The 22933-nt window shown below is 41.3% G+C and overlaps 1 protein-coding gene across 1 annotated transcript in view; it reads left to right on the top strand.

The window, feature by feature from the left end:
- MEGF10 (multiple EGF like domains 10) overlaps window positions 1–20426 on the top strand; it is a 366625-nt gene extending 346199 nt beyond the window's left edge. The window contains exons 18-27 of the mRNA XM_027098843.1: window positions 443–571; window positions 1927–2055; window positions 4234–4362; window positions 6785–6913; window positions 9364–9600; window positions 10686–10813; window positions 12178–12301; window positions 16038–16082; window positions 16913–17119; window positions 19030–20426. Of these exons, the coding sequence (XP_026954644.1) occupies window positions 443–571; window positions 1927–2055; window positions 4234–4362; window positions 6785–6913; window positions 9364–9600; window positions 10686–10813; window positions 12178–12301; window positions 16038–16082; window positions 16913–17119; window positions 19030–19214 (1442 nt within the window). The 3' untranslated portion in view covers window positions 19215–20426. The remainder of the gene's footprint in view (window positions 1–442; window positions 572–1926; window positions 2056–4233; window positions 4363–6784; window positions 6914–9363; window positions 9601–10685; window positions 10814–12177; window positions 12302–16037; window positions 16083–16912; window positions 17120–19029) is intronic.
- Window positions 20427–22933: the final 2507 nt, after the last annotated feature.

Raw genomic sequence — 22933 nt, 5'->3', positions numbered from 1 at the left:
CGTCTTCAGCTAGCAGCTAGCGGTGCCTTCTGGTATGCTGTGGCTGCAGCTTCTGTAAATATGACTTTGAGCTTTGGAAAAGCTGGCTTGCCAATCCAGCACAATCTCTTTATTCTCTGAGCTGTGCTACTTTTCAGTTTTAATTGGAAACAGCCTTCCATGAAAAATCAATATGAGGAAGGATTTTGACTCCCTGAGCAAGGAGCCAGGAAGATTTCTAGAAATGTGGTGATGTCTCCTGATTTATGTTGCCTTAATGAGGGTCTTTGGCTTCAGATGTTTGTAAAAATGAGCTCATTCAGGATGAGGGATGCTCTTGAGTAGAGGCAGCTACCAAATGGACGGCTGGGTTGATGACCTTTAAAGTCATTTCCTATCCTGAGTCTAGGGTTCTGTGAGATGAGATGTAATTGTGAGTTTCTGACCTATGATTTATTCACAGTGTGTCCCAGTGGCAGATTTGGGAAAAACTGTGCAGGAATTTGCACCTGTACCAACAATGGAACCTGTAACCCCATTGACAGATCTTGTCAGTGTTACCCAGGTTGGATCGGCAGTGACTGCTCTCAACGTAAGTCTTGTTTGGGAACAACTGATAAACCATTTATTTACGTTTGTTTTCAAATTCTTTAGGATTGAAGTATGAGTACTTAAATAATCAAGAAAGACTATATGAATAATTATAAGATATGTTATTTTCATTTTTAAGTGGCTTTTTTCCCCTCAGTAGGAGTTCTATGCAGTGGTCCCGAATTTAAATCCAACTCATGTCTTGGAAAGAACCTAAATAGGTAGCACTTTGCTTATTCACTAAAATGATTCTTCATTTGTAAAATGAGGGTCTTGTACTCAGAAAATCCATTCAGAAGTTCATTCCAGACTTCAAGTGTCAGCTATGATTTTTCCCTTGCTCTTGGGCAAAAATGGTACACACAATTATGGGAGAAAATTTTTTCATTTTTTAATTACTTCATATTTATTTATTATCTTCATGGGGCCATATTCCCTACTGGGTAACCATATAGAAACTGTGTTTCTTCTTTTAAGTAGTTCTTGAAGTGTTAGTATGAATAAAAAGTACTTCTTTGGTATATCAAATCATTTTACCCCATAATTTTAAATGTTATTTCACAGATACTTCATCTGAGGTTCTGATTGCTCTTCAGTAGGCGATGACCCCTAATGATTTAATCTGACTATTTTCTGCTTTGTCCAGTTAAGAGTTTTTACAGTAAACCAAGTCTTACAAACAAATGGGAACCTTCACATTTAAAACAAGCCTCTAGGGACAGCTCTAGAGTGACACGTGCAGGTTTAGACATCACAGAGGTGAATTATATGACCTTGGGTTCCTTAACTTCTCTCGAGTCACACCATCTTGTGCATATGGTCTCTGCTCAAATGTCCTCTCCTCAGAGAGGCCTTCCATAAAGGAGTAGCCCCCATCATTCTTGTCCCCCTTTCCCCATTTTATTTTTTCTTATAGTCCTTACTGCCCTTATTTTTTTGGCTGGCTGGGTGATTGGTTGGTTTGCCTGCCTCCCCTACTAAACTACAAGCTTTCAGAGGGTGGTCTGGACCTTGTCTTGTTCTCTGCTATCTCCCCTGAGCCTAGAACAGTGCTGGGCATATATAGGTCTCAATGTGCATTTGTTAAATAACTAAATCTGTAAATTTGGAATGATGTTTATTCTGCCCACCTCGCCCTGCAGTCTGTGTACGAATACCATGTCCGTCATGATGGCTGCTGTCGCCATCAGCATTACCATCGGAATTGAGACTGATGTGGAGCATGGTCTTTCTCAGTCCCTATGCTCACTGCTGACCTGTCACACGCGAGGAGCTGTGTAAGGCGGGTGGGATCCTCTCTTCGGGGTACTGGCCTCAGGACTCTCACAGAGCTCTCCATGCATGCTGTGCTTTCAGCTTGCCCACCTGTGCATTGGGGTCCCAACTGCATCCACACGTGCAACTGCCACAACGGGGCCTTCTGCAGCGCCTACGATGGGGAATGCAAATGTACTCCGGGCTGGACGGGGCTCTACTGCACTCAGAGTAAGTGGCATGCCTTCGGAGGCTCACCAAGGGGGGGCCCACCCCAGGGGACATGGCCCTGCCCTGCGCATGCATGAGCTGAGCTCCCCAGGGTTCCTGGCTTTGGAGGGTTTCGTCACCCAGTGACCCTGAGACATCTAAATTCCTCTAGGCAGTTAAGAGATACCACGTTCCAGGTTTGCTGTCCCTGTGTCGTATCAGGACACTGAGGTGGAGCGATGCTATAAGTGACGGTGTGCAGCTTCTTTCACTTCTCTCCTTTCTCCAGGCCCTATTTCCATGGCTCAGATTCCCTGTCATTAATTCTGGCAGCACAAAGGTTAGGATAAGTGGCAGTGATTAGAAAGGAAGTGAAGACAACAAGCCTCACTGCCTGACCTAATGTGTGCTCCTGGAGAAGACCAATTCTGTGGGTCTTGAATTTTAGCGAGCTCCGGAATCACCCGGCTGGCTGGATAAACACAACTGCTGGCCCCGCTCCCAGAGTGTCTGATTCATTAGGTCTGGGGTGGGACCTGAGGATTCACATTGCTAACAGCCTTCCAAGGGGTGATGTCAGTCTGGCATCATGCTTTAAGAACCACTAGTTCTTTTTTTCCATTTTATGTCACACAATGTCTTCACTGTCTCTTCTTCTATGAGGTTTTTAGCGTCATAGGGTATAACGTACAAAGTACTCCACAGCTCAGTACTGTTGGGATAAGAAGACTGATCTCTGCCCTCTTGTCTTCAGTGGAATAAAGGAGGCAAGACAGGAAAGCATGTATTATGGTGATCAGTAATAATAATATATAATTTTAAATCACGGAAATGAGCTGAGGAAGAAAGATGGGTCAGAAATCAGTCAACTCTTATTTAATACTAATTAGAGAACATAATTAGAGAACAGACTGAACAAGTCTTTTGGAAGTTTCTAGAAGGGGGTGTAGACCTTGAGCCGTGATTTGAAAGGAAAAATTGACGAGGAGGGAGGCTGTCTCAAACACATTCTGCCAAGATTGTATATATAGAAAGTTTTTCAGCTCTTCAGAGAAAAGAAAAAGGAAAAGTTATTGTGCATAATTCTAAAATTAGGACCTGCTTCAATCAGGGAACCTTTTGAAGTAAAAGTAGCACAGCACAGTGGGAAGAACGTGGGGTCTGGAGCCAGACCTCCCCGTGTTTGTATTGTAGTCCTGCCATCCTGCCATTTGCTGGCTGTGTGACTTGGGCTCAGTTTCCAACCATAGGGTGAGAATATCTATCCCTGTGTTTCTGGGTTATTGAAAAGATTCAATGAGAGGATGCAGGAAAAGAATCTGGCACAGAGTAGGTGCTGGATAATTATGTGGAAATGATGTCATTGCATGCTGGCATCCATGCTCTGCCTCTGTTTCTTGAAAGTTGAGCTTTCGTTAAAACTTCTGTAAGAAAAAGGGAAGATTAAAAAGCACATGTGATGCTTGGAAACAGCCGTTGAGCAGCCCGCATTGAAGTCTTCTTGATGGCAGAGAGCCCTGAAACACTCTTGCAGGGCAGCTGCTGGCCCAGGAAAGCCTATAGGGCTTGTGCATGTTCTCAGCCCAAAGGCCCCAGTAGGCTGGGTCTTGAAAATTGTGCGGCAGTAAGAAGGCTTATTGCTTTTTTTAGCAATGCACATATAAAGTGCAGGTTTTATTAAGATCAGAATTCTACCGCACATCTTTGCTGAAGAAGATACTATTACATAAGAGAGTAACAGATAGGGAGGACAGGGCTAGTAGCAGATTTGGAGACATTCTGTACTATAAGTAAAAGCATGTAGGTAATTTTAACAAAGTACTCATTTCAGTCCATGGAATTTGAGTCCAGGATTCTAGTAGTTGACTGAAAAACATGAAAGGAAATGTCCCCGGACTTCCATGGGGTTGATGGAATGCTTTGTTAGAAGACACCAGCTTGCCTCCAGGGATACCAGCGATGGTTAAACCGCCCCAGGCATGGAACTGCTCTTCTCCCTGCTCTTGAAGTACAAGTTCCTCCCGAGAGCTCCATCTTGGGACTTCAAAGAAGCTGTTGTGAGAAGCTGCGATGTGCATTATTCTCTTTATTCTCTCTCTACGGGCTCAGCGTCCTTCAGGTTCAAACAAACATGTTGGAGGCGGAGCTGGGTTTCTCCTCAGCGGGCTCTTGACTCTGCTGTCCTTCCTTCTCGCACAGGATGTCCCCTGGGCTTCTATGGAAAGGACTGTGCATTGATATGCCAGTGTCAAAACGGAGCTGACTGCGACCACATCTCCGGACAGTGTACTTGCCGCACCGGCTTCATGGGGAAGCACTGCGAGCAGAGTGAGTGTGAGAGCGAGGCAGCTCTAGGCGCTGTTATTTCCCCTAGGACTCCTGACGATGCGAAGGCAGGACCCACAGCTTTGAGGTTGTTCCACCTGATGGCTGGTCCCTTAACAGCGCGGTTGACTTCCTTCCCCTCCCAGAGACTCCGCTACCTTGGGATTCTTGCTGGCTGTCCTTGTCCTCAAAATTCTTCTGAGGACCTGATCAGCGCTCTGGGTGGAGGGGGTGTGGCTACAAGGATGAAGACAGAATTCAAGTTTTCCATCTGTTCATCCTGGCTCTTTCTCCCTCCCCTTCTTATTTTTGGAATGTGGCTGCTCAGAGCTTTAAAAGAGGCAGTCAGGCGTTCCTCACGGCAGAGGCAGTGCCAGGGTCTCGCAGTGGAGGGGTGTGCGTTCGGTAGGGCCAGGTTGGGTGCACCGGGGCAGAGGGGCTGGGAGCCCAGTGCCAGCCCCGCCGTGGGGGAGGGGTGAGTCCGTGAAAACACGGCCATGCTTTTGACAACCTTCTCTTGATAGTACTTTTATACCGTTTCCACTAACTACTCCTCATCTGAGTATTAACAGACTTCCAGACAATATATTGCCTTCAATTTTTTTGTTGTAAAAATCCCACCCAGGGAGCATATACTCTATTGGAATTCCCCATCCTTATGGTTCCATTTCTACCCCAGCAGCTGTGCATCTGCTCACAGGGCTGTAAGAACATTAGCCTTAGACTGAGTATTTCAAAGTAGTTTATCGTTCCCTTCCTCTGTGACTTTCATTCAATGTTCAAGATGAATAAATCAGGTCTTAGGGCCGTATGAGGCTCACTCTTTCACCATAAATGACAGGAATGGTGCAGGATGTTTACATCCTGCTTACAGAGGGTGTGCTCTTGAGGATGCAACAAAGATTACATGGCTCTAGGAGCAATGTGGCCTGGAAAGGTTGATCAGCAGAGTAGGACTTTGGCAACAAAGCACTACTCTCCCTCCACGACCCCTCCCCAGAACCTCACAGCACCACTGGACAGCCAGGTTTGCCTGGCTGTCTATGTGCCAAACTCTAGAATATATCTACCTATCCTCCCATCTAGTAAATAACAAGAGTGACATCCAGGAATCAGCCTGGACAGAGATGGCCCCATTTTAGTTTTGCACTGCTAGTTCATTTAATCATGAAACAGATACTGAGTCCCACAGTTGCCTGCACGCTGCTTTGTGTATATAAATATTATGTGTATGTGTATAAATGTCTAAACATATATACACATACATATATGCCTAGAAACCAGAATAGGCTCTAAACTGACTTTCACTTGAATGTCAGAATGGTTATGGGCTTATTAAATAAAAACATTTTAAGTGCTTCCATGATGACTCTGAACATCAAATTAAAATATCCTTATTTTTGGAGACTTTTCCTAATGCTCATGTGTAAATAGAAACCCTGTGTCTGACAGAGAGCTCTGATAGTAATAGCACATTGCCCCCTGCTGCTCACTTTACAAAAAACATCAGTATTTTGTCATGATAATTTTTACATTTAACATGCCTAGTATATTCTTTGAAATTCATGCCCAACTCCTTTACAAGTTTTTACATCATGAAAATCTCACTATTTTAGTCTCTCAGTCTTCAACCTGCAAATCCAAATTTTGAGCCTTTCTGTGGTAAATGAAGTTCTTACCTAGAAAATTAACAAAGCTTGCCCTCTCCCTCTTCCCCTGCTCCCAGCTAATCCAAGTCAGAATGTGCTGTCAGGAGGCTCCTAAAGCCTACAGTTAAAATGTACATGTTCTCGGGCTTCCCTGGTGGCGCAGTGGTTGAGAGTCCACCTGCCGATGCAGGGGACCCGGGTTCGTGCCCCGGTCCGGGAAGATCCCACATGCCGCGGAGCGGCTGGGCCCGTGAGCCATGGCCGCTGAGCCTGCGCGTCCGGAGCCTGTGCTCCGCAACGGAAGAGGCCACAGCAGTGAGAGGCCCGTGTACCGCAAAAAAAAAAAAAAAAAAAAAGTACATGTTCTCAAAGAAGCATCTCTAGTTTACACTTTTCAGTGTAGTCCCCTTCTATCCCATAGTTTTGCCTGGTGGAGTCATCTCAGATTGCCCTTAGTGATGATCTTCATCAGCTCCATTGGGGCTCCACAGACACTCTACAAACCCCCATCAGGGAGGCGGGTACATACAATAGAACCTGAAAGTGCCGAGAGCCGTGATGAGGACCTCAGTCTCCCGCCCTGTGCTGCCTGGCCTGTGAGTCCCAGCGTGACTCGGCACACCAGCCAGCTCTAGGACACCCTAGGTGGTACAAGTCTCCTTGGACAGGGATCCCCTGGAAGGGCTGGCCTCCAGGCACACCAGATCATACAGTAAGACCCTTGCCCCAGGTTCCCAAGGCTGGAGAGCTACATTGGACTCTCATCTTCTTCTCAGAGTGCCCTGCAGGAACATATGGCTATGGCTGTCGCCAGATATGTGACTGTCTGAACAACTCCACCTGTGACCACATCACCGGGACCTGTTACTGCAGCCCAGGATGGAAGGGGGCACGATGTGATCAAGGTAAGGATGCTAGTAAAGGATACTTACTCAGATGAGGACCCTAAAGAAGTTGAGTGATTTGCCCAAGGTTACATAATATCTAGAATATGTTAGTGTTTTGATACCAGGTTTGCCTGATTCCAAAGCTCATGAGTTTTCCACTGTGCCTACAATTTTTTTCAGCTTTATTGAAATATAATTAACCTGTAAAAAGCAACACACATATATATATAATTATACTGTATATATGTATACACACACACATATATATATAAAACACATATGTACAACACAAAGTATACAACTTGATAAAATCTGATGTATGTATACACCCATGAAACTATCACCACAATAAAAATAATGAATACATCCATCAACCCCCCAAAGTTCCCTCCCTGCCACCACTAGGTCCCAGGCAATCACTGATCTACTTTCTGTCACTATAGATTCGTTTGCATTTCCTAGAATTTCATATACGTGGAACCATACTGTACTCTTTTTTGTCTGATTTTGTTTATTTGGCATAATTAGTTTTGAAACATGTTGCTGTATGTATCAATACTTCAATTCTTTTTATTGCTGAGTAGTATTCTATTGCGTGGATACACTGTAATTTGTTGACCCATTCATTCACCTGTGATGGACATTTGGATTGTTTCCAGTTTTTGGCTACTGCAGGTAAAGCTGTTGTGAACAGTAGTGTGTCAAGTCTTTGGGGACATAGGCTTTCATTTCTCTTGGGTAAGTTCATAGGAATAGAAGGATTGGGTCATATGGTATGTGCATGTTTAGGCTTTCAAGAAACTTGTGCCTGTGGTTTTTTTTTTTTTTTTTTTTTTTTCCTGTGGTTTTTAACTAGGGTATATATCACAGTCACCCGGGACTACCTGCAATAGACATAGTCAGTCCTACTTGGGCAGTTCTGATTCTGGGGTGGATGGCTCCCTTGAGAAAGATGGTTCTGAAGCATGGCCTTCAGAGAGCTCCTAGCACATGTGGTGCTTTCTCTATGTCATAAACACATGGGCTGTAAAGGCTTCAGAAAATTCATATAGTGATGTAAGTGAAGTCATCTTAAACAGTAAACTATGTGGGTATTCTTATTTAACTTTCTTTCGTAAAATAACTTTGACATGCTCATGATTTGTATTTGACCATCATAACAATACAATGTCATATTCCGCAATAACATTGTTGTTACAAATACATTGTAATCACACTCCACTGGCCTTGGTGCCTGCCTTTTGGGGCAGGCTGTCTTATAAGGTCTAGCATCTAGAATCATAAAGTCATAGGGACATTTGAGCTGGAAGTACCTTCATGGAGGCCATGAAGGATGTATTCATTATTTCCTCTTTTACAGATGATGAAACTGCAGCCTAAGCGCTTAAGGGAAAGTTCAGAATGTATGGATCAATTTCTTTAGATGCCAGGTTTCTTGATTGTCAGCCCCACTTGTGCCTTCACTTGATGGAACTCAAGGAAGAACTATGTAAAATGAAATTTTGAATTTTAATGAGTAAGGTTTTAGGGTGATGTTACCAGGTATTATTGGGACAGACCTTTCTGTCATAGAAAATACCTCATAGAACATATCTTCTGTGGTAAAAGGCTCATTGAAATTAGGACAAGAGAGATCCTGATCTTGGGCTAGATTTCTTTTTTTTTTTTTTTTTTTTGCGGTACGCGGGCTTCTCACTGTTGTGGCCTCTCCAGTTGAGGAGCACAGGCTCCGGACACGCAGGCTCAGCGGCCATGGCTCATGGGCCCAGCCACTCCACGGCATGTGGGATCTTCCTGGACTGGGACACGAACCCGTGTCCCCTGCATCGGCAGGCGGACTCTCAACCACTGCACCACCTGGGAAGCCCTGGGCTAGATTTCTAATGAACTTATTCTTGACTGGAAGGAAAATTACTTTCCTCTTAGAAATGCTAAGGATAGACATAAAGTTAGGCACTTGAGTTAGCCATTCATAAGCTTAATGCTGGATAATAAATAAAGAACAATAAAAGTTAGATAAATTATTACCCCCAAGTAACTGCTGATCTAAGCGTTTGGTTGGAAATCTGTGAGAAGCTCTCAAACCCTACTGTTAAGTCTTTGGGTTCAGGAAATGCTGTCTCTTTTTTGAGGCTTAGAGAAGCCCTCTTCTGGGCTGATCTAAGCATTTAGTTGGAAATCTGTGAGAAGCTCTCAAACCCTACTGTTACGTCTTTGGGTTCAGGAAATCCTGTCTCTTTTTTGAGGCTTAGATATGCCCTCTTCTGGGCACAGACAAGCCAACAACATCTGAACATGAGGAATGTTTGTTTTTCCTTCCTTCTCTGTTTCCAAAAGTTTCTAAATTGACATTTCATGAACTGAAAATATCCAGGCATTAGCACAGTGGGAGATTTTTGTAAATAGAGACCAAATATGTATCCGGCACATTGTCATCCTTACTCACATCTCTTTTTCTCCTTTTCTAGCTGGTGTTATAATAGTTGGAAATCTGAACAGCTTAAGCAGAACCAGTACAGCTCTTCCCACTGATTCCTACCAGATCGGGGCCATTGCGGGCATCATCATTCTTGTCCTAGTTGTTCTGTTCCTCCTGGCGTTGTTCATTATTTATAGACACAAGCAGAAGGGGAAGGAATCGAGCATGCCAGCAGTCACCTACACCCCCGCTATGAGGGTCATGAATGCAGACTATGCCATTTCAGGTGAGACTGGACTCACTAGAGGCATTTTATTCCTTGAAAAATGAGGCTTCATCCTGGTTCTTTTGAAACTGAGCATTTTTGGCTCTGCTGCCTGTTGTTATTGTCAATCAGCCTTGAGAAAATTTTACGTTTGGAGAAGATGCATTGTTAGAAATGCGTTTTATGTGACAACAGTGGTAAAATCATCACTGTTGTCTTCTGTGAGGGATTTAAAATTGGATTCATTATATGGTTGCTTTAAGTGTTGGGAATTTCAACCCGGAAGGAGCTTTGGTGGGCACCCAGTCCCAAGCTGTTGTCATATGTGGGGGACAGGGTGGGGAGAGGAGGAGGTGGCTATAATTTTATCGAGGTCATGGAGCAGATCAGGGATGAGGACCCGGTCTTCTGTCTCTGGCCTTGCATTCTTCCAAGGTGCCTTCCAGCCTGTCCTGGGGCACATGGGAATCATTAGCTGCACAGCAACCAAGTTATATAAGAAACAGTTTGGAGGGATAAGCAAGAACCAAGGCTGTTCTTTAAGAAAACTCTTTTGAATCTTCCTTTCTGTCACGAGACCCCATAAAAAGTAAATTTTTAAGTGACACGCTCAATCCTGAGAAGAAGTAACCACATAAGTGAAGAATTTGGAAACTTAAGGTACTTATTAATTTGGGGGCAATCACTGAAGGATTTCAGGTGGGTTACATGTTTATAAATAAAGTGATTCTGGGGGAATTCATAAAGTAGCTGATTTACTTAGTAGTGCACTTCTAGTGCGGAATATTGTGTCAAGAATTCGAGTGTTTAAAAAAAGAGGAAAGTTACAGCAGAAGTAGCTTCAAAGTGATGCCTATCCAGCTTCTACAAGCTCCAAAGCAAAGAGCAGTTGTTGGTGGATACTTTCACACTTTTCCAGGAGGCAGGTAGGAAGGCAGATGCCTGCTGCCTCTAGAGGCTTTGCTGCGTATGCAGGGCAGGAGGGGATTCTGTCCCGCCTGTGATATGGAAGCAGTCCAAACATTTGTTCTTGTTATTTTGCTTCCCTCTTTCCCACGGGCATGTAGGGAGCCTGCCATCTTAACCATTTCCTTCTCTTCTGGCAGAAACCCTTCCTCACAGCAATGGTGGAAATGCTAACAGCCATTACTTCACCAATCCCAGTTACCACACACTCACCCAGTGTGCCACATCCCCTCATGTCAACAACAGGGACAGGATGACCATCGCAAAGGTGAGAGGAAATGGTCTAAGCCAGTGAGGGTGGGCAGGGGAGAGAAGAACGAACAAGCATGTATGAGGGCTACTGTTTGCCAGCTGCCGTTCTACGTACATACGTCTATTATCTCATTTATTCCTCTAAACAATCCCATGGGTGTGTATTAGGATCTCAGGTTTACTGACAAAAACCCCTAAGTAATGGGGAATTTAAGTCACTTCCAAACATCGCTTGTGAGTGAGGCTGCCACGAGGTGAGTCATCTCGCTGTCTCTACAACTTGTACTGTTTTTGTTGCACTTCTTTGGAAAAATGTTTCTAACATTGCATGAGGTTCTAAAGTAATGTCTCAGACCAAACCTATAGCGGACTCAGGCCTGGGTAAAATTGCCAAGTTTGACTTTTGTGACCACCTGTCTTCTAGTGCCCTTTCCTGGCCACCCGTACTTGAGTAATGACAACAACAATAATATGCATTTATTTCACTTGAACCACATGAAATTGAATTTTTGTGGGTCAAAAATTATCAAATAGAAACAACCTAATACTATGTGACAAGCAATTCTAATTATTTTACAAATTTCTATTTGTAAAACGATTAGAATGATTTAATCTTCACACCAATCCTATGAATCAAGAGTCATTATCCCATTTTACAGATGCCAATAGAGGTTGGAGGCCCCAGAGTGGCTCCTCTGGTACCACCCAGTTCACCCCCAGGTCTCTTCCACAGTGCTCTGAAATCCCAAACATTTCTCTCTTCCAAACTGCACCTGAATTATATTTCCAGTCTCCGTTGTCTAATTCCAGCTCTCTGTTAGAAGAAAACCAAGCTAATTAAATTAATTCAGTTGCAATTAAATTAATGCAGCTGGATTTTAATTCTAGTGCCTCATAGTTAAATAGCACTTCATATTCTCCAGAGATTTTGATATTTATCATACCATTTGTTCTTATTCCCATTCAGGGAGGGAGCAAAGTAGATCATCTTATCCTCATGCTTATGGCTAAGAAAACTGCTAAGAGTGACTCGTACAAGATCATACAGTGTTTGATGGGAAAGCTCAGACCAAGAATTTGGTTTTTTCAGTTCAAAGTTCCATGTATGTAAACCCAAGTAAGGTCTAACTGGCACAGAGCGACAGCAGGAAATGGAGGAGTTGCGGCAGTGGAGGGAATGGTTGGGGCCGAGGGACACATACTCCTGCTGCCTCTAAGTCCTGCCAGGTCGGAAGCGGTCACCTTGGCCTCCTGGTGCATCCTCATGTAAGGACCGGTCCTTGATACATGCCATGGACTTACTTTCCCCAGATGGGTAACACTTCACTGTGCCATATTGTATTTTCTCTTTAAATCTTTTGTTGTTTATATTTTTAACAGTCAAAAAACAATCAGCTGTTTGTGAACCTGAAAAATGTGAATCCTGGGAAGAGGGGCCCTGTGGTGGACTACACAGGCACGCTGCCTGCGGACTGGAAACACGGCGGCTACCTCAACGAGCTTGGCAAGGCCCCCCACTTCCCCACCTTCACAAGCATCTTTGTCTTTTAGTCACCGCAAACAGTCACAGATTCATGATAGTGCCAAAGCGATCTATTGGAAACATGCATGGAAAAACAAAGTCATAGGATTATACCTAATCCCTGTATGGGGCTTTTACTGTCCTAAGAGCTTTATTTATTCAACATTTATTGAGTTCTTACTATGAGCCAGGAATTGATAAAAAGAGACAAGGATCTCTGCCTGCTCGTAGCTTACATCCCACCTCTCCACGTATTAACTCACCTAATTCTCACAAGTACTGTTATAGGTACCATTATTATCATCATCATCTCCCTGTTACAGTTGTGAAACTCAGTCATAAAGAGGTCAAGTAACTTGTCTTAAGTTCTCAAAGCCTATTAAATGGTGGAGCTGGGATTTGAACCTATTCAGCTTGGTTCCAGGGTGTGTGCTTCTCTTTGCTCTCTGTTAATCTGAGGCACCCTCACTAGAGGCCCTTCCTCTTTTAGGTGAGGAAATAGAGATATCAATTAGATATTTAATAGTAATTCAGTGGTTCTGAAAATAGTAAGTCAGTGGTTCTCAAACGTCTGGGAATCGGGACCCTTTCATACACCCTTAAAAGTAATCGAGGAGCCCAAAGAACCCCTACTGACATGGGTTATATCTGCTGATATTTACCATATTACAAATAAAATCTAAGAACATCTTAAAGAGCTAGTTATTAATTTATAATAACATCTCATTTCATGATAACATAAAATGCATTTTTATGAAAAATAACTACATTTTCCAAAATGAAACAAAAAAAATTAGTGAGAAGAGTGGCACTGTTTAACACTTTCATACATCTCTTTACCATCTGGCTTAATAGAGGACAGCTAGGTTTTCATATCTGCTTCTGTGTTTGATCAGTAGTGATCTTACACTTGGTGTGGCTCCTGGAAAACTCCAACATACACCTGAGAGAGAATGAGAGTGGAAAGGACAAATAGTGTTATATTATGATGAGAACACAGCATTTAATCTCGGGGCCCTCCTGCAAAGGGGCTGGGGATTCCTGGACCACACTTAAGGCACTGCTCTGATACCCCATTGAGCGTGTGGTGCAGCCCCTTATTTTCAGGGAGGAGAGGAATGATATAGTAAGTAGCATGTGTGCAGTGTCTTAGGGGCAGCAAACCCTTTCATATGTATTTATTTGGTGGTAAGGTTGCCAGGAAGTCCCATTAAATTGGAATTTCAGATAAGAAACAAATAATTTTTGTATAAATATATCCCAAATATTGCACGAGGCAAACTTATATGAAAAATTATTTGTTGTTTCTCTAAAATTCAAATTTAACTGGACCTCCTGTGTTTTTATTTACTAAATCTGGCACCCCCTACTGTGTGGGCCCTTCCACAAATCTTGTTTTATAGAGGAATAAGCAAAGAGGTTAACTCTCTTGTCCAAGATTTCATAGAAGGAAGGGGGTAAAATTGGGTCTCACAGTTGGTCTTCTGCCTCCCCTCACTTCGATCCTTCTGTGAATACTGTAGATGTCAATTCACCTGAGCCACATGGAGGAACCAACCCCTGTGGGCTCTGGAATCCCCTCTTACTATGGAAATGGAAATGTTTAGGTAGCAAATGAGTACAAATTCTTAACTTTTATCTGCATTCTTCAATTGATAACCAACATTATCACTAGGATGTGTATTTCTACATACTTAGAGTAAAATTACTTATATACCAGATTCACATTATACTTACTGGTGAAATCACTTAACTTTAAGGAGGTTAATAATCTAGCTCAAAGAAGTACGTGAATTGATAATAGTAAAATACCACCCAGCACTAATGAGGGAAAAGTTCTCTCATTCTATCTCCACTGAATGGAGTTTGTCCTGATTCCAGAACACAACACACAGTCACTGTAATTGTCACATATAAATTTCTCCGCTTTCTGTCTCAGTGAGACCCAAGGGACTGATTATTAGTAACATAAAATCTTCATTGGAAATTCTGGATCTCCTTGGCTTGTTCCCATCCAAAAGTAATTCTGCATTTAGTATCCCTGTAAAGTTGTTGCATAGAAAAAGTCTTTTCTTACAAAGAACAGAATAAGGCACATTATGGATAATGAAGTGTGTAGTAGTTTTAAATGATGGGAAAGTTGTGATGCTGTCTGAAAGAGCCCTGAACTTGACACAAAAGCTGTGAGATCAATTCCTCGTTCTGTGATATGACACTGTGCCAGTCATCCTCTCAAGACTGATTTGTTTGTTTGTAAAATAGAGATAAGGATCATGTTCTGGCTCATTGTATGAAGTAGATTAACTGGAGCATTTGAAAGTGCCTGTTCAGGGATTGGGACAGACAGGAGTTTATGAGGAAGCCCACGTGCTTCCTTGTTAAAACTGCACCCTGATCTTCCAGGGCAGAGAAGACGGAATCTGCCATGAGTGGCTGGTCTCATAGCCCCACTCTTGTTCCCTGATTTACTATCCACCCCATGTTGCTACTCTCTTTAACCCCTTGGGGAAGGCTAGCCATTGTACAGCTAAGATCAAGACAGACATTTAACAAGACTTTGCCACAGTTTGGAGATGGCCAAGGGAATTAGGCAAAGAATAACATAGAGTTCTTTGATTAGGCTGCTGTCAGGCCATAGGCTGCCTATCTTCACCGGGTCCCTTTAAAAAGTCCAGCATCTCTAAGACCACCCTTACTTCTTTTTTTTTTTTTTTTTTTTCACCCTTACTTCTGATACCAACTACAAGTTCAAGTGTCCTCAAGACCACCCACAGGATCAATAATTTGCTAGGAAGACAGAACTCACTAAGAGCTGTTATACTTATGGTTACAGTTTATCACAGCAAAAAGGTACAGATTAAAATCAGCGAGGGAACAGACACGAGGCAGAGTCCAGGGAAGTTCAAGTGTGAAACTTCCAGTTGTCCTTTCCCAGTGGAATCATAGAAACTGCTAACTTTTCCTAGCAACAATGTGTGACAAACTATTACATATATAGAATAGAAAAACAACAAGGTCCTGCTGTATGGCACAGGGAACTATATTCAATATCTTGTAATAAACCATAATTGAATATGAAAAAGAATATATATATATATAACTGAATCACTTTGCTGTAGCTCAGGAACTGACACATTTTAAATCAACTGTACTTCAATAAAATAAACTTTTAAAAAAAGTGTTACAGTAACTGAAGCACCATTCATTTATATGGCGCTTCAGAATTTGCAATGCCTTTCCCTGTGGTCTATTTCACTTCATGTTCACAACAACCCTGTAAGACTTAGAAGGTGGGTTGTGTTTTCCCCATTTTAGAGATAAGAAAATTGAGGCTCAGCTAGTTGAACATTGTGTAAAGTCACGTAGCTAACAAGTGATGAGATCCCAGTCCTTTGTCTCAGTTCTAGCCCTTGAATCAAGTCTACTGATTCATCTGTGCCTCAGTTTCTGCCCCATATTGACCAGCCTTTCCCAAAGTCACTGAAACGAGCAGGAGAATGCTCCGAATGCTATATAACATTTTTTAAAACTCTTAAGTACTGAAACATCTGGCACAAGTGATCTGGTGTCGAGGTTTGGAAAGCAGCATCCTTGGCTATTTCCTGCAGTGGGGAGACAGTGGGTACCCAAACCATCTTCTCCAAGGACCTGAGAATATTAGATGATTTTTCTCTTTCTTTCAGTCCACACTGGATATTTTTTTCTTCCTTTGTTACAGGTGCTTTTGGACTTGACAGAAGTTATATGGGAAAATCCTTGAAAGGTATAGTATAAATTTGAGGAAGAAATACATTTATCAGAACACAATTAAAAAAATTTTTTAACTCAGAGACAGAAATAATTTGTTAAACCAGCGAAAGCGGCACTGTAGGGAAAATGTAGCATTGTTAGGGGGTTTAATTACTCCAGCAAAGACACGAGCACGTTTGACTGCCAGCAAGAGAGTGAACATAGGTGGATCCTGTTAGAGCAGCAGTCTTGGAGAACCAAGCCTTTGATTTGCTGGGAAAACACTCATAATTCCTTTCAAAGAAATATAGCTTGTGGGGAGAGAGAAATATGAAAATGGAAATAGCAGGGAAAAGAGGAAGAGATCAGCTTGGTTACACGTTCACTGAAGCCTTCTTTTTGGAAGGAATTTGAGTAGTAACTTCAGGTGCCCAGACCTGAGGTTTTACAAAGAAGCCTCACAGCATAGTTGCCTTCCTTACCATGATAATAGTATCTTCTTATGCTCCTGGGGTCAGCAACAGATGGGGTCTTGACTGAAGGCATTGAGGATTCAGAGACTATTAGTAAAATAGAGTGGAATTAATTTTATTTGAGTGTGATAATAAAAATGAAATCAAATCCATGATGTTTACATTGGTCCTCACCTTAGAGAGGAGCCAAAATTACTTTGTGGATGGGTAATTTTATAGAAGATTCTCTCCAAAATACGTAAAAAATGGATGCCATTATTTTCATTGTTAAAAATTATAGGTAACTATGAAGAAAAATAAGTAATGTGCCCAAGTCAGTAATCGCCAAGAAAATAAATGATGTTGCCCATGAAATAGCATTTGCTTCCCCCCACCCCATCTCTCTTCACAGACCTGGGAAAGCATTCTGAATATAATTCAAGTAACTGCTCCCTAAGCAGTTCTGAAAACCCATATGCCACTATTAAAGACCCACCCGTCCTTATTCCCAAACACTCAGAGTGTGGTTATGTGGAGATGAAGTCACCGGCGCGGAGAGATTCCCCATATGCAGAGATCAATAACTCAACTTCAGCCAACAAGAATGTCTATGAAATTGGTAAGTTTTCCTAACCAAAGAAAGAACCTAGTGAGTGGGAATATTCTTTTCAAACAATTTTAAAGTCCTTGAGAATACAATTGTTGCAGTCCATATACACTGTATTGAAAATAATGGTCTGTATTTTAAATGTTAACCTGTGTTTACGGTGTTCATATTAGTTGGTGTCAAATGAACTTTTCAGGGAAAATACCATTTAGAAAATTCAAAGTAAGTTTGTTTTTTTTTTTTACCTCCCACCCGGTCATCCATCTTTTGTTTTGTAACCATAGTGAATATTTTAGCACGCATGTGGAATAACATATGTATCATATTAGCTAATATGTCAAGTTAGCCAAAACAAATGGTTCAAGTGGATTAAACAGATGTTTCCATTTCCTGATTGCATTCATTATATTAATTTAATGCTTTTAGCAGGATTGGAACATTTTACTTTTAAATTTGTCTATTAGATTAGTAATACTCTCTGATGTGAATCTGATACAAATTGATAAGAATTCAGTTAGTGTTAGAGTTATTTTGATTGCCCCTTGCAAATGCCATTTGAGGAAAGTTAAAACATACCAGAGCTATCCTGGGCAGAGCTATCCTGGGCTAGATAGTAGAGCTTTATATTTTCATTTTTCTTTCTCCATATCTTTCTCAATGTTTATGATTTAAGCCTGAAAAAAATTCTCTACTACAGTTGACCCTTGAGCAACATGGGTTGGAACTGCACGGGTCCACTTATACACGGATTTTTTTCAATAGTAAATGCTACAGTTCTATGTGATCTGCAGTTGGTTCAATCCAAGGTTGTGAGACCATGGATAGGAGGGCCAATTGTGAAGTTACATGTGGATTTTCAGCTGCAGCATGATGGGGGGAGGGTGTGGAGCACCCCAACCTTGCATTGTTCAAGGCTCAACTGTACTTGTAAATGAAGTGACTTATTTAATTCTAGTCATTTGTCATTCATTTTAGGCCATAGACATGTCATGGAAAGATACGTAATTCTTTTTAAAATATTAAGACAACTTTTTGAAATGGAAGCCATAATGAACTACATTTATTTCTAAGAAGTCAGTAACAGTTCCCTTTTGAACTGTCCCCTAAGCCCACCACTGTGAGATGGGAACTCAACTGAGAGCCTGAGTCCTGAGTTCTAAAACTGTGCACTTGTTATATGTTTCCATGAATCAAGTGACCTCCAGAGGACCTCGTTGTTTTACCTGTAGAGGAAGGGGTTTGGACTAGATTATCTCCAGGTTTTTGCAGACAGTGATTCATGTCCAGGGTTTCTGTATATTCCCTTGATGTCTTCATCCCAACCATATAGTCACCCTTTGTTCTGAGCATCGTTTGTGAGCGTCAGTGGGTCTACCAACCACAGAGTAGCCACCTCTATGTGATTATAAAAGGATCATTTGTTTTAAAAAATAATATTTTCTTATATATTTTTAAAAATTAATTAATTAATTTATTTATTTATTGGTTGCGTTGGGTCTTCGTTGCTGCACACAGGCTTTCTCTAGTTGTGGCGAGCAGGGGCTACTCTTTGTTGTGGTGCGCGGGCTTCTCATTGCAGTGGCTTCTTTTGTTGCGGAGCACGGGCTCTAGGCACGTGGGCTTCAGTAATTGTGGCATGCCGGCTCAGTAGTTGTGGCTCATGGGCTCTAGAGCACAGGCTCAGTAGTTGTGGTACATGGCCTTAGTTGCTCTGCAGCATGTGGGATCTTCCTGGACCAGGGCTTGAACCCGTGTCCCCTGCATTGGCAGGCGGATTCTTAACCACTGCGCCACCAGGGAAGTCCCTTCTTATATTTTTATAAAAGCTCCTCTGGTGTGTTTGATATTTGCAAGGAATGCCATATTCTATTTTTTTTTTAATTTCCATTGCTGATCAGTTAATGTGTCCCTGGTTGTCACAGAACCTACAGTGAGTGTTGTCCAAGGAATATTCAGCAATAATGGGCATCTCACGCAGGATCCATATGACCTCCCAAAGAACAGTCACATCCCTTGCCATTATGACCTGCTGCCAGTCCGAGACAGTTCATCCTCCCCCAAGCAAGAGGATGGCGGCGGCAGCAGCAGCAACAGCAACAGTGAATGACACCAAAGGACCACTGGGTAGCCGCTGGAACCCTTTCCAGAACTACAATTCGGTTCTTCTCCATCCTCGAGTTTGCCACCCTGTGTGAATGTTAATCTGCTCAGTAGGCAATTGTTGGACATGAACCAGAAAGCTCAAAACTGAGGGTGACTGACTGTAGGTCCTTTTTGTACAGGTGGCTCAGAAGGAGATAGCAATGTGATTTCCCATTCTTGTTAGTTTTAGAACTGCACTCATGAAGCATGACTTATTGTAAAATCTTGGCTAAAAGCATGACCGTGCAGGACTCTTTCAGTGACATGGGTTGCAGTGGACGTTGGTATTGTTGCTTGAAAAATTAAAATTTAAATGTTTTCTTTCTCATTTGCATTATAGAGCTGTACCTAGGATTGTGCGGTTTACCACAAAATTTACTTCCTAAAAGTGTGAATCACTCAACGTGTAGAAGGAAAAGGGCCATCTTATTGAGTTCTTACTGTTTAACTTCTTTCAGCTGGACTCGGAATTGTAAGGATAACATGAGCCCAGCAGGAACCATTCTGCCAAGTGGCATTACTGGATAGACTCTGAATAAACTCTAGAGGTGGATAGCAAATTTAAATATGAGAACTTTAGACTTCTTTTAGAATGAGGAAATGTACCATTAGAATTACCTTAGAAATGCTAGAATAATTGCAGGAATCAATACGCAAATGTGCCAGGCAGAAGTGCTTCTCCTCTCTATTTGATCCTTGGCCCACTTTAGATACATGACATTATTCTGATTACTGTCCCCATCATACACATTCACCACTTGAGATCCGTAACATATCAATAATTATTTCATAAATATAGAAATGAAATAATTTTATTTTTGACAGATTGGATTGAATGAGTGTATAATGATTGGAAAAAGTTGTAAATTTTAGGTTGTAAGATGATGCTTAAGTTTTGTAAACCATTAGTAATACAGGCTGTAATATAGAATTAGCAGAAAGTTTTGGTTAATTTTTCCCTAGAAGTGACCGAAATATTTTTGTGCATATTTGAGAAAAGGGCACTTTCCTTTTATTAATTGTTGATTTAGAGAAACTATGCTTAAGCTGGTCTTTTGCATTGCTAATATGACATGTACCCCATTTTTCATCAGTTTGTATTTCCATTTTTAAGTTGTATATTCTATGTTTTGTAGTGTTTGGATTGTTAATGAAAAAATATTCTATGTTTATTGTTTCTTGTGTTATGGCTACTTTTGTTTTTGCTTGAGAAAAATGCACTGTTCTTGTTTCTTTTGGAGGGAGGAGATGGAAATATATAAATCAAATCCATTAAAATTGGTCATTACTAAAACAGTACAGTAACCACAAGTGCATGGCTTATAATGGAAATAGAGAAGCTTTTTAATATTCTGAAATGGGCTTCCTTTAGATCCTGAGTCTTAGTTAAACCAGAGGGGAAGGGAGCAGGGAGACACTGTTACTGAGAAAGTACCACAGACTGGTCTTACTGAAGACCTTCATTAGAGTGATCATATGATTGATCATCCAAACTGGAACACTTCTGAGAGTAAGTGAGGGCATTATGAACAAGTATCCTGCAATGGGCTTAAATGTGGGCTGTTACAGGCAAACCAGAAGAGATGTTCATCCTGGGCATACTTATGCAATAACATTTTTCACTCCAAGATAGTTATCTCAAGAGGATGCTGATACCTGATGCAAGAAAACCAGTTTCTCTTTGACCTCCCTGAGCAAGCTGAAGGGCTGAAAGGCTGAATGAGGAAGCAACTTCATAAGAGAAAACAGTGGTCATCAATCTTTTAAAGACATGAAATGCTACTTGGTGTCCTACCTCAGTGAGTCAAGTCACAAATATGTACTGCACCCCTGTTCTGCCATTAGTATACACAAGGCATTGCATCCGCCAGCTACTGAGTTGGGATATCCAGTGCTTTCCTGTCGCACACCTGCACCTGTGATGTTCGTTTGGTCAGGTGGATGAGAGAACAAACACACTTAGAACATTCACTCCTTTGATGGCTGTTTCTTTCAGGGAACTCCAAAGTTAATTCAAGGAAATGGGGACTCGCCTGGAACACACCTTAGAAACAATTGATTTATTCCAACAGTTACCTGCTGGTTGGCCCTTTGTTCTAGGCGATAGACATCTAATTGAGACAGTTGTGGGTCAGTAGCCACAAAGAGTCCTTTTTGGTTAGAAAAAAAGAAGACATCTTTCCCCTTCTTTTTTAAGATTCATCTCGTCAGAGCTCCATGGTAAGTTGAGTTTCCCCATTACTCCCTGGAGATAAGTTAAAAAAAAAAAAAAAAGAAAGAAAGAAAAAACAGTTTCTTTTCTCATTCCACTATTAAAAAAAAAAAAAAAGAAGAAAGAAAGCTTCATGTCCAAAGGCAACAGCAATGTAAGTAGAAAACCTGGGCAGCAGATGCGGATCCAAAAGGGGCACTGCCATCCCTCCCTGTGCAATCTTTCTGACAGATCTCTTGCTCAGGATGGCTGCTGTCCTGAGACAACATTTGTACCTAAGGCAATTCTTACTTATTAGGGTTCACTCAGGATTTTTCAAACAACAGAACACACATAGCATGTTGGATGTCGTAAAACTACATGTTATATTTGGAGAGGTCTAGTTGAGAGATCAAAATTTTCTAGATACTTTGATATAGACTTCGGTAAAGAGAGAAATACTTTTGTCAGAATGAGAATTAAAGACAAAAAGACCTGACAGTTTTTTCTCCCTGAAATTACAACCTTTTGGACTTTTCCAGATTAAATATCAAATTTAATTTATTGGTGATGTTATTCGTCTTACATAGTGAAGCTATTCTCATGACCTTTGAACCCATATTAATTTGGAATCCTAAAAATAATCTCTTCCCTATACCCTGTAGTGGTCAAAGCAGTGAATGAGCTTGGCGACATGCAGCAAAAGCCATTCATGTAGGAATGTCAGCCAAACTATTATACTTTCCCTAGAGGTTGATATATCAGAAAATTTATAAACTATTTGTGTTTCTATATAAATACATCAAAACTGGCCCAAATGATAGTTTGTGTGCTTGCTTTAATAGATAGAATGTTATTTGTAGTTAATTATATGATAAGGAATATTTCATAACTATTTACAATGTTTGATATAGATTCCTCTCCCATGCTATAGCAGTAATGTTAACAGGGAGCTTAATGTGTTTATCATTATCTCTATGGAAAATTATTCATCGATTTCAGGAAAACCAACATAGAATTTTATAATAGGACAGTTGTAACCTGTCCCATCCAAATCCATTAGCACAATAACTATGTCCTGTGAGAAATGCAAGCAACTTTATGAAAATGTGATCATGTTGACCCCAAAGAGCCACAATAGTAGTTGTCAATTATTGGGATTTTTAAACTATAAATATTGCAAGAGTTACACAAGAGTATTGCAATACCAGTTAGAATTCATGTCAATGTTAGAAGTCCACTTACCACTTAAAATGAAATGAAATCATAAAAAAGTGAGTTTTAAGGTTATGTTTTTAAAATAATGGATTTTCTATCTTTGAATAACATGTCTCAATTATTCCCATTAACTATTTAAGAGGTATGCTGGTCTTAAAAACTTTATGTCATGGACGTATACCTAGATGTGTAAATGTGAATCACATGGTGTGGATGGGTGCTTGTCTAGTAACTAAAGATGTATGGCCAGCTGCCATTTTAGGGTCCTCTTAATG

The sequence above is a fragment of the Aethalodelphis obliquidens genome, unplaced genomic scaffold, assembly GCF_003676395.1.
Source record: "Aethalodelphis obliquidens isolate GAN/ISIS:26980383/991018 unplaced genomic scaffold, ASM367639v1 scaffold4, whole genome shotgun sequence".
Lineage (NCBI taxonomy): Eukaryota > Metazoa > Chordata > Mammalia > Artiodactyla > Delphinidae > Aethalodelphis > Aethalodelphis obliquidens.
The sequence above is the reverse complement of the archived record's forward strand: the minus strand, read 5'-3'. Positions and strand labels throughout refer to the sequence as shown.